This window comes from Cetorhinus maximus, chromosome 2 (assembly GCF_964194155.1).
Source record: "Cetorhinus maximus chromosome 2, sCetMax3.hap1.1, whole genome shotgun sequence".
Lineage (NCBI taxonomy): Eukaryota > Metazoa > Chordata > Chondrichthyes > Lamniformes > Cetorhinidae > Cetorhinus > Cetorhinus maximus.
This window is the reverse complement of record NC_135880.1, coordinates 9,631,898-9,644,627: the sequence shown is the minus strand read 5'-3', so window position 1 is coordinate 9,644,627 and position 12,730 is coordinate 9,631,898. Positions and strand designations below refer to the sequence as shown.

The 12,730-nt window shown below is 42.3% G+C and overlaps 1 protein-coding gene across 2 annotated transcripts in view; it reads left to right on the top strand.

The window, feature by feature from the left end:
* The window catches only part of zfyve28 (zinc finger, FYVE domain containing 28), a 264,825-nt gene that overhangs the window by 232,947 nt on the left and 19,148 nt on the right, over positions 1 to 12,730 (top strand). For both annotated transcript variants that reach the window (XM_078560667.1, XM_078560661.1), the window contains exons 10-11: positions 439 to 602; positions 8,493 to 8,609. In XM_078560667.1, the coding sequence (XP_078416793.1) occupies positions 439 to 602; positions 8,493 to 8,609 (281 nt within the window). The remainder of the gene's footprint in view (positions 1 to 438; positions 603 to 8,492; positions 8,610 to 12,730) is intronic.

Here is a 12,730-nt window from a genome sequence, read left to right as displayed (position 1 = left end):
GGTCAAGGATTTAATTTTATCACACCGCCTCTGGTGTTTGAAACATTTATGGAAATTGATATACTAGGCGGTGTATCTAGCATTTTGCTTTGATGTAAACACAAGCTGATCATTTGCCTAAACAAAAACAGAAATACCTGGAAAAACTCAGCAGGTCTGGCAGCATCGGCGGAGAAGAGCAAAGTTGTTGTTTCGAGTCCTCATGACCCTTCAACAGAACTGAAGTTCTGTTGAAGGGTCATGAGGACTCGAAACGTCAGCTGCGCTCTTCTCCGCCGATGCTGCCAGACCTGCTGAGTTTTTCCAGGTATTTCTGTTTTTGTTTTGGATTTCCAGCATCTGCCGTTTTTTTGTTTTTATCTCTGATCATTTGCCTTTTGGTTTTAAAATCCGGTCTTCTCAACTCAGCCAGCGTTAACACATGCTGTGTTTTTACAGCCCCGTTGGCAGTCTGACTACAAGTTCCTACACCTCCGAGGATGTAGATCAAGAGGAGATCCAACTCGCACTTTTGGCTGCCAAAGTTGCCACGAGAGAAAAGATCCGAGCCCGTTTCCATAGCAGCAGTGATCTTATTCACAGACTTTTCGTGTGCATTGCAGGTATCTGCACTCATTTGTTTTGACCTACAAGAATTGCCTGCTTTGCCTCCTTCTGTGCTGTAATCTCTTGTGTTTCTAATAATGTTATTTAATTGCTTGGCTAAACAGTTTGTCGTCAAATTTCAAATATATTTTAATATGTGAGCGGGCTAAGAAACAAGTGGCTTGTGAAATGGATAAATGTTCAGCAATGTCGTTAGCTGTCCGTCGATTCAAGGATGACGTCAATTCAGGGTTGTAAATTTTTGCCAAGGGTCTTCAGGTGACTGAACAGGCCAATTCTCGACCTGCAGATCTTTGGGCAGGGCAGGATGTCCCAAGAGGTCGAGGGATCCAGAGTGCAGGATTTGCTTCTTTTTCTTTCCTTCTCTGCCGCTGCTCTGCCTCATTATTAAGACGTTTGGACTCAAATCATGATGCAGCTTGATGGACAAGTTGTTGGTAGGGTGAAGGACTTATGAAGAAAAGCTGAACAAGTTGAGCCTATATCCATTGGAGTTTAGAAGAATGAGAAGTGATTTTATTGAAACATATAAGGTCCTGCGGAGACTTGAAAGGGCGGGTACAGGGAGTATGTTTCCTGTTGTTGGGGAGACTAGAACTAAGGGACACAGTTTAAGAATAATAGCTTTTAATACCTTTTAAGCTGGAAATCAGGAGAATTTTTTTTTCTCTGAGGAACGTTAGGATGTGGAATTCTCTTCTCCAGAAAGCAGTGGAGACTGGGTCATTGAATTTATTCAAGGCTGAGTTAGTTTTTTGATAGAGAAGGGTTATGGGGTCAGACAGAAAAGTGGAGACCACAACCAGACCAGCCATGAACGTATCGAATGGCAGAGCAGGCTCAAAGGGCCAAATGGCCTCTCCTGCTTCTAAGCAGATCCAACATCAGTTGGATCTAATAGGTTACTAAAAATATCCAGCCAACACGAAGCACTTAGCAAGGCTATTAAGGTAACCTCAAGAAGAAATGTATATAATTGATTCTTCTTATAACTGGCGAGGTCTGCCTTCGTTCTTGCTGTCCTGCTTTCATACTTGCGGTACTGCTATGTTTCAGAACTACTGGTTAGAGCAGTGGTTTCTGAACATGTGTGCGAAGAATCCCTTGCAAATGTTGACGTATGTGTTTTTTAGTCAAAACATTATCTCAAACGTAAATAAGAAACAGGAGCAGAAATAGATGATTCGGCCCTTCAACTCTGTACCGGCATTCAACAGGATCATAGTTGATCTACTTTAATACCACTTTCTTACCATATCCGCAAAACCCTTGATTCCCTTAGTGTTCAAAAAAACTTTTGACCTTTGTCTTCAATATACTCATTGAGCATCCGCAGCACTCTGGTAGAGAATTCCAAAGATTCACAATCCCTTTCCATGAAGAAATTTCTTCTGGACAAAGATGAGGAGTACATTGAATGTTTTCAGGATAGTTCCTTGGAACAGCATGTTCTGGAACCAACCAGAGAGCAGGCTATACTAGACCTGGTATTGTGCAATGAGATCAGAGTAATTAATGGCCTGAAAGTGAAGGTGCCCCTAGGTAGCAGCGACCATAATATGACTGAATTTTACATTCAATTTGAGGGAGAGAGAGAGGAGTGGGTCTCAGATTAAGTTTTTAAACTTAAATAATGGCAGTTATGAGGGCATGAAAGCTGAGCTGGCTAAAGTGAATTGACGAATTAGGTTAAGGGATAGGTCAATAGAGATGCTAATATTTAAGGAGATATTTCAGAATATACGGAATAAATATATTCCAACGAATAAGAAGAAGTCCAAGGGATGGACACACCATCTGCGGTTGACTAGAAAGGTTAAAGATAGTATCAAACTTAAAGTAAAAGCATATAATTGTGTAAAGATAGGTGGAAGGCCAGAAGGTTGGGCAGAATATAAGGAACAGCAAAGAATGACGAAAAGACTAATGAGGAGAGAAAAATTAGAGCATGAGAGAAAGTTAGCCAGAAATGTAAAAACAGACATTAAGAGTTTCTATAAATATTTTAAAAAGAGTTAACAAAGTGACCATTGGTCCTATAGAAAATGAGTCTGGAGAATTGATAATGGAAAACAAGGAGATGGAAGATGAATTGAACAGGTATTTTGCATCAGTTTTCACTATAGAGGATGCAAGTAACATCCCAGAAGCAGCTATAAACCAGGAAATGGAAGTGGGGAAGGAAGTCCAGAAAATTAGTCACCAGAGAAGTGGTACTGAGTAAATTGTTGGAGCTGTGAGCTGACAAGAGCCCAGGCCCTGATGGACCTCATCCTAGGGTCTTAAAGGAAGTATCTAATGAGATAGTTGATGCATTGGTTTTAATTTTCCAAAACTTCCTAGATTCGGGGAAGGTGCCATTAGATTGGAAGATAGCAAATGTAACCCCATTATTCAAAAAAGACGGGAGACAGAAAGCAGGAAACTACAGGCCAGTTAGCTTAACATCTGTCATAGGGAAAATGTTAGAAGCCATTATTAGCAGGGCACTTGGATAAGCTCAAAGTCATCAGGCAGAGTCAACATGGTTTTGTGAAAGGGAAATAGTATTTAACCAACTTGATGGTGTTCTTTGAGGAAGTAACATATGCTGTGGATAAAGGGGAACCAGTGGATGTACTGTACTTAAATTTCCAGAAGGCATTTGATACAGTGCCACATTAAAGGTTATTGCATAAAATAAAAGCTCATGGTATAGGGGATAACATATTGGCATGGATAGAAGATTGGCTGGCTAACAGGAAGTAGAGAGTAGGCATAAATAGGTCTTTTTCAGGTTGGCAAGATATAACGAGTGGCCTGCCACAGGGATCAGCGCTGGGACCTCAACTGTTTACAATTTATATAAATGACTTGGATGAAGGGATGGTTGCCAAATTTACTGATGACACAAAGATAGGTAGGAAAGTAAGTTGTAAAGAGGACATAAGGAGGTTACAAACAGATATAGGTAAATTAAGTGAGTGGGCAAAGATCTGGCAGATGGAGTTTAATGTGGGAAAATGTGAAACTGTCCATTTTGGCAGGAAGAATAAAAGAGAAGCATACTGTCTAAATGGTGAGAGATTGCAGAGCTCTGAGGGTGCAGAGGGATCTGGGTGTCCTAGTGCATGAATCACAAAAGTATGCAAGTACAGCAAGTAATTAGGAAAGCTAATAGAATGTTATCATTTATTGAGAGTGGAATTGAATACAAAAGTAAGGAGGTTATGCTTCAGTTGTACAGAGCATTGGTGAGACTGCATCTAGGGTACTGTGTACAGTATTAGCCACCTTATTTAAGGAAGGATGTAAATGCGTTGGAAGCAGTTCAGAGAAGGTTTACCAGACTAATACCTGGAATGATAGAAGCAAAATACTGCGGATGCTGGAAACCTGAATCAAAAACAGAAAATGCTGGAAAAAGTCAGCAGGTCTGACAGCATCTGTGGAGAGAGAAAAACAAAATTAACGTTTCGAGTCCATATGACCTCTCATCAGATCTGAAGAGAAGTGGAAATGTGATGAAATTTATACTGTTCAGGGGGGTGGGGCAGGTGGAGCTGGATTGAAGGCCAAGGATAGGTGGGGACAAAGGAGGGATTGACAAATATGTCATGAACTAAAGGACAAAGGGATTGTTATGGTTAGTGCTAAAAAGGTGCTAATAATGGCGTAATAAAGCAGAATGTGATTAAAGCAGAACAAGGATAGCATTGTGTGAAAGAACAACATGGTACATGTTCTTGATCATCCGTATAAAGTGGTGGAAGTGGTCATCAACAGTGCTATCAAGTGGTACTTGCTTCGCAATAACCTTCTCATTGACACCAGTTTGGGTTTCGCGGGGGTCACTCAGCTCCTGACCTCATTATAGCTTTGGTTCAAACATGGACAAAAAAGCTGAACTCCCGAGGTGAGGTGAGAATGACTGCCTTTGACATCAAAGCAGCATTTGACCGAGTGTGGCATCAAGGAGCCCCAGCAAAACTGGGGTCACTGAGAATCAGGGTAAAACTCTCTGCTACTTGGGGTCATACCTAGCACAAAGGAAGATGGTTGTGGTTGTTGGAGGCAAATTATCTCAGTTCCAGGATATCACTGCAGGAGTTCCTCAGGGTAGTGTCCTAGGCCCAACCACCTTCAGCTGCTTCATCAATGACCTTCCTTCCACCATAAGGTCAGAAGTGGGGATGTTTACTGATGATTGCACAATGTTCAGCACCATTTGTGACTCCTCAGATATTGAAGCAGTCCATGCCCAAATGCAGCAGGACCTGGACACTCTCCAGGCTTGGACGAACAAGTGGCAAGTAACATTTGCACCACACAAGTGCTAGTCAATGACCATCTCCAACAAGAGAGAATCTAACCATCGCTCCTTGATGTTTAATGGCATTACCATCGCTGAATCCCCCACTATCAACATCCTGGGCATTACCATTGACAAGAAACTGAACTGGACTAACCATATAAATACTGTGGCTACAAGAGGAGGTCAGAGGCTTGGAACCTTGTGGCGAGTAACTTGCCTCCTGACTCCCCAAACCTGTCCACCATCTACAAGGCACAAGTCAGGAGTGTTTTGTAATTGCCTGGATGGGTGCAGTTCCAACAACACTCAAGACGCTTGACGCCATCAGGGCAAAGCAACCTGCTTGATTGGCATCCCATTCACAAACTTTCACTCCCTCCACCACTGACACAGTAGCAGCAGTGTGTACTATCTACAAGATGCACTACAGGAACTCTCAATGGCTCCTTCAACAGCACCTTCTGAACCAACAACCGCTACCATTTAGGAAGGCAAGGGCAGCAGATACATGGAAACACCACCACCTGCAAGTTCTCCTCCAAGCCACTCACCACCCTAACTTGGAAATATATCACCGTTCCTTCACTGTTGCTGGGTCAAAAGCCTGGAACTCCCTCCCTAACAGCACTGTGGGTGTACCTACACCACATGGACTGCAACAGTTCAAGAAGGCAGCTCACCACCACCTTCTCAAGGCATTTAGGGATGGGCCATGCTCAGATCCCATGAATGAATAATGAAAAGACACAATGTGCCTATGGTGCTGCCTGATGTGAGTTATCTTTTTTTGTAACTTCTGTAATCTGTTTTGGAAACTTAGATCTGCCCAAAGTTCCCTCTAATGTTTTTATGTGGCCTGCTCCTTTAAATGTACCTTTGCACAGCCATACTTTCATTTTCTTAAATGAGAAACTTGTGCACACCTTCTGGGTTGCAGCTGCACACCTTATCGAACCATTGCTGCCTGTCTTTTGTTTTGAGTGAGAATGGAAATGTGTGGAAGTCAGCTAACATCACCTTTTATATTTGCCGGACAATGTGGAGAATTGCCTGCATCTGTCTTGTCCACAAATAGCAGGTGAAATCCAATCCAGCAAATGGCTGCCCATCAGCCTCCTCTATCATCAGCAAAGTGATAGAAGGTGTCATTGACATCACTATTAAGTAGCACTTACAAAGCAATAAATTGCTCACTGATTCTCAGTTTGGGTTCCACCAGCACTCTGTTCCAGAACTCAGTGCAGACTGGGTTCAAACATGGACAAAAGAGCTGAACTCCAGAGGTGAGGTGAGAGTGACTGCGCTTGACTTCAAGGCAGCATTTGACTGAGTGTGGCATCAAGGAGCCCTAGCAAAATTGAATTCGAAGAGAATTGTGGGTCGTGGTGGGGGGCACAGCGGAGTGGGGAGAGACAGGTGGTGGATCTCCCCAGTGATTGGAGTCATACCTAGCACAAAGGAAGATGGTTGTGGTTGTTGGTGGCCAGTCATCTCAATCTCAGGGCATCACTGCAGGAGTTCCTCAGGGTTGTGTCCGAGGCCCAACCATCTTCAGCTGCTTCGTCAATGACCTTCCCTCCATTAAAATGGTCAGCAGTGGAGATGTTCACTGATGATTAGTGTGTTCAGGACCTTTCAAGCCTCTTCAGATACTGAAGGAGTCCCTGTCCACATGCAGCAAGTCATGAACAATAATCAGGCTTGGGCTGATGAGTCGGAAGCAACATTTGTGCCAGGCAATAAGCCATCTCCTATAAGAGAATGTATTTATCTCCCCTTGACGTTTAACAGTATTAATACTGCTGAAACCCCCACCATCAAAATCTTGGAGGTCACCATTGACCAGAAATATAATTGGACCAGCCATATAAATACTGTGGCTACAAGAGCAGGTCAGAGGCTGGAATTTCTGCAGCAAGTAATTCACCTCCTGACTCCCCAAAGCCTGTCCACCATCTACAAGGTGCAAGTCAGGAGTGTGTTGACATACTCTCCACTTGCTTCCAACAATGCTCAAGGAGCTTGACACCATCCAGGATAAAGCAGCCCACTTGATTGGCACCTCATCCACCACTTTAAACATTCATTCCCTCCACCACTGGTGGAAGTGGCAGTCGTGTGCATTGCTGTGTAGCAACTTACCAAAGACGCCTTCAAAAGCACCTTCAAAACCCACAACCTCATGACCTAGAAGGGCAAGGATAGCAGATACATGGGAACACCACCACCTGCAAGTTCCCCTCCAAGCCAAACCATCCTGACTTGGAAGTATATCACCATTCCTTCGCTGTCACTGGGTCAAAATCCTGGAACTCCTCCCTAAACAGCACTGTGGGTGTACCTACACCACATGGACTGCAGCGGTTAAGAAGGTGGCTCACCACCACCTTCTCAAGGGCAAATGAGGATGGTCAACAAAAGCTGGTCCAGCCAGTGATGCGCACATCCAGTGAAAGAATTAAACAAAACCTTAGTTTGGATGCACCTAAGGATATTGAGTGGTTCGTGTATGATAACTGACTGATGGCAGGGGGGGGGTGGGGGAGAAAGTCATATTTTGGCAAATGCATTTACTGAAAGAATCAGCTCTCTGACCATCATAGGATTTGATGATTCAATCTCTACCTCAGCCCTGTAGCAATTTTATAAGTACGTGATGCCTCAAGTTCAGATTGATACTTTACTTTTTCCCAAAGAAACATAATTGCTCTCACTTTTCTTGTTCCCGTGTGCCTTAGCCATTATTTTCTATATTAATGATGGAATTTAAATGCAAGATGTTGTTTAGCTTTGGATAAGTGAATTTAAGTTCCGCTATTTCATTGACTTGGTAATGTATTGGCGAGTTCGTGGATCATAAACAATGTTGTAAATTGGATCTCAACACCACTTCCCCTTTTTTTTTTAACAAAAGAAAAGCATTTGAAATAAAAGGACTGTCATGATGGATTCAATGGCCCAGATCATGGGGTCCCTGTAGCAGTGAACGCTGAGAAATTTTCTGCTATTGAAGGCTGCAGCAGCACTTCTGGGGAGCCCGCTTACGCTCACATCCAGAAGTTGCTGTGCACATGAATGGGCTCCAGAGGAGTGCATGCTGATGGTTCCACTGGGATCTGTCAGTCAGGAACTTGGGCTGATTGCCCAGAACTTTTATCACTTTTTATGTTCCTTTTTTTAAAGGGCTGCTCCTAGCAGGCACAGAGTGGGGTGGGAGGGATGGTGTAGATGGGGTGTGAGGGGGGGCTTGGAAGGGGAGAGGTCGGTGTAGGGGGGATGTGGGGGTGAGGGTGGTGGGAGTATGCTGGGGGTAGCTGCATCACTGACCACAAGATCCAGGCCATTGTATTGATAGCATCATTGACAAATGTCATAAGTAGAAAAATGCAAATGAATAGATAACTTACACTTGTGGGATATGGTGGGGAAGTGAGATGAGACCTTTCTCCCCCCATGTTTGCTCACCAGTTCATGACTGACTGACTGCAGGTGGTGCATTGAGATCCAATGGCTCCTTATTTTACAACAAGTCCATGAGCAGGAAATTACATATGCTGTAACTTTTTTAAAAATCTCTCTCTCAACATCATAGGTGTTGCTGATCAGCTCCAAACTAACTATGCAAGTGACCTGCGAAGCATTCTTAAAACCCTGTTCGAGGTCATGGCAACGAAGTTAGACTATGAGGGCAGCAGGACAGAGAAGATAGGTAATGAGCCAATGTTGATAATGGATTTATGGAACATTAACTTGCCTGTTTTCTGTGCAGATGTTTGCTGAGCTTCAAAATGTTCTAGAGTTTGGAGATATTTGCCTGCATAGAATAACATTAAACCCATTTCTAAAATTCACTTTGTAATCGTTGAAATTGTTGAAATTGAAAAGGCTTTTATATCTAAATGTCTCAATTTTAGATTGTTTACAATTTGAATCAATAGTGAAAAAAATTTAAGGTTCAATAATATCTTTCAAATCTGCATGAAGATTTCTGTTGGAGGCGTAAGTGATTGAAATGAGAGCATTGATATGACTTCTATATCAATTGACTCCTATTGCTATTTATATGACTGCTATATCAATTCAATCTTGAACAAACCCATCTGTGCAGCTCAACTGCCTCAATTAACATAGCCATTGCGAGAGGGCACTTTTAACTAATGGAGTTCCCACAGGGAGAAAGCATATCATTGCTTTTTATTCCTCAGTGTGTTATCATGTAAGAAGCCTCTGATCTCCAGTGGTCCAGAGGATGCTGAGGAAATCTTGGGCAGCAAACAGTGTCATTCATTTCTTTGCAAGCCCTGGACATAAATGATTTTGCTGTTGCTGAATGCACAATCTTGAGCTACTTCAGTCGCTGCAGAGATTGCTTAAATTTTTTTATTCCTGCAAACTTAACTACACCTGGTTCCCCACATGTGGGGTCCAGGTAATGGATGGTTGGGGAGGGGGGCAGGGCAGGGCAGTGGTGGGGGATACCAGCTGCAAGAGAATGAGTAATGGAGAATGCACTTTTTTTCCCTCCTTCACCCCCGATCTCCAAAAGCCAACAATAATCAAATAGGCAACTTATGGAGGAAGTAATGCTTATTTGTGTTGACATTCTTTTTCCAATACTAAAAGAAAGGCTTGCATTTATATAGTGCCTCACGATGTCCCTAAGCACTTCACGTCCAGAAAAGTACTTTTTCAATAAAAACAGAAAGTCCTGGAAACTCAGCTGGTCTTTCATTGTCCAATATGACTCCTCTTTGGAACTCCTACAGGAGTATTTTTTATGTGTATAGTCACTGTTGTAATGCAGGAAATAGAACCATAGAAAAGTTACGGTGCAGTAAGAGGTCATTCAGCCCATCATGTCTGTGCCAGCCAAAAGAAAACTAGCCGCTCATTTTAATTCCACTTCCCAACAACTAATCCATAGCCTTGCAGGTTACAACACTTCAGAGTTGAGCGTTTCAACCTCAAGCACCAACTTAGGCAGTGAATTCCAGATGCCCACCACCCTCTGGGTGAAAATGCTTTTCCTCATGTACACTCTAATCCTTCTACCAATCACCTTAAAAATATGCCCCCTGGTAATTTACCCCTCAGCTAGGGGAAACAAGTCTTTCCTGTGTACCCTATCTAGGCCCCTCATAATTTTGTACACCTCAATTAGCTCACCCTCTGTTTTAAGGAAAACAACCCTAGCCTATCCAAAACAAAAACAGAATTACCTGGAAAAACTCAGCAGGTCTGGCAGCATCGGTGGAGAAGAAAAAAGTCGGCGTTTTGAGTCCTCACGACACTTCAACAGAACTGGATTTCCAGCATCCGCAGTAGTTTTTTGTTTTTATCTCCTAGCCTATCCAATCTCTCTTCATAGCTGCAATTTTCAAACCCTGGCAACATTCTTGTAAATCTCCTCTGCACTCTCCAAAGCACTCTCCTTCCTGTAATGTGGTGTCCAGAACTTTACAGAAAATTCCAACTGTGGCCTAAGCAGTGTTTTATACAGTTCCATCATTACATCCCTGCTTTTGTATTCAATACCTCACCCAATAAAGGAAAGCATTCCATATGCTTTTTTGACCAACTTGTCAACCTATCTCGCCACCTTCAAGGACCTGTGGGCATGCACTCCAAAGTGTCTCACTTCCTCAACCCCTCCCAATAACTTCCCATTTATTGAGTATTCCCTTGCTTTGTTTGCCCGCCCCATATGCATTACCTTACACTTTTCCAGATTGAATTCCACTTGCCACTTCTCTGCCCACTAAACCAAACCATTGATATCATTCTGGAGTCGACAGCTATCCTCTTCACTATCAACTACACAGCAACCTTTTGTGTCATCTGCAAATTTCCCAATCATGCCTCCCACATTTAAGTCTAAATCATTAATATATACAACAAAAAGCAAGGGCCCCAACACTGAGCCCTGTGGAACACTACTGGAAACTGTTTTCCATTCCAAAAACATCCATCAACCATTACCCTTTGTTTCCTGTCACTGAGCCAATTTTGAATCCAACCTGCCACACTCCATGTATCCCATGAGATGGGAAAGGAAAGTTAACTCACAAGAAGTTCAATTGGTAATTATCAGTTAACTAGCTAAGTACCCATTTGAATGGGAGGTTAGTTTTTCTTTTTGCAGTATCTCCTTAAGGGGCTGCTCTTTTAATTTGTCCCTCATTTTCTTGAGTTTAGTTTAATTGGTTGCTCCAGAGAGTAAAAGAGAAATTAGGTGAGACAAGTTCTCTGTAGAGTTTTATGGACCAAAAATAAAACTCTGTTGGAAGAAGCCAGTCTTAGTCTTTATCTTTATTTCAAGTGGCATATCAGTGGTAGCAGAGGATGGTTCCTGCTTGTAAGTAAAAGATTGGAAACTAAGCTTTCTTCAGACATAGACTGTATTTGGAGTTAACCTTGAGAAGAGTGGTTTGGATTAACTTTGGTTGAATCAAAATGTCGAGTTTTGGGATTTGATTACCCACTGATGTTTTCTGAAAGTGAACCCTATGAGCAATGGAAGAATGAAGTAACTATGTGGACACGGGTTACATCCTTGCCAAAGGGAAAACAAGGAATGGCCGTGGCACTTTAGTTACCATACAAAAGCAAAATAAGATGCAAAGTAGTTTTGGAGTTGGAGCCTGAGCATTTGAACACGGATGAAGCTTTGGAAACATTATTAAATTTTATGGATAAGATCTATCAGAAGGATGACTTAATTGCTTATGAAGCGTGGTCAGATTTTGACAAATTTAGAAAGTTGGAGGATAGATCCATAGAAGATTACATAATGGAATTCAGTAGACTATATGCAAGATTGCAAAAGTTCTGTCTAGAAATTCCCTAATCAGTGCTGACATTAAGTTACTAGACTGTGCCAAGGTATCGAATATGGACAGACTTCTAGTTTTGACGGGGGTTAAATTTGCAGATAGACAGACACTGCTAGAACAGATTTCGGAAGCTCTTTTAAAGAAAAATCCTCAAAACTTTCCTTTCTGGCAGCAAATGGGTCATTCGGCGATAAGACAAAAAATGGAGGATACAATGTTAACAGGAATGCGAGATCATTTAGAAACAGGACACAGGCATCAGTATGAAAGGAGGTTTATAACTAGAAACAATGAGGACAGAAACACCTTTGACAGTTATGGAAGGAGAAAAGAACTGGGGAATTACAACAAAAGGATGAACCCCAGAAATGTCCAGGGTGCGGTCAACCTGTGTTTTATTTGCAATTCAAAATACCATTATGCAATGAACTATCCTAAACGATAGAATGTGTTTGAAGTTAAACGTGAGGCAGGAGACTCAGAAGAAGAAGATGGAAATATTGACCAAAGTGAGGGCATTGTATTAGTTACAAGAAGTCTCAGCCTGGTGATGAAAGTCCTGGTTGCAGAGTCCTTCAACTGTGCGGCGCTAGATAGCGGATGCGCGTCTACAGTCTGTGGAATAGACTGGTTAAATGCTACCTGGGCTCCTTAAATGACGAGGACCAGAATAAGGTTAGGGAATTTGAGAGTTCCGCCAGCTTTAGATTTGGAGATGATAATTCACTAAGATCTTTAAAAAGTGTACTGATTCCCTGTAAGATAGCTGGAGTCAATCATTTCAGCAGTACGGACATAATGTCTGGTCAAATACCATTACTGTTGAGCAGGCCATCGATGAAGATAGCACAAATGAAGCTGGACATGGAGAACAATAAGGCTATTGTATTTGGAAAACCTGTGGATTTGCAACTTATGCAATCTAAACACTATTGTATTCCTTCAATGAAACCTAACTTTCCTAATAAGGAGATTAAAGAAGTGTAATTAGCGTCAG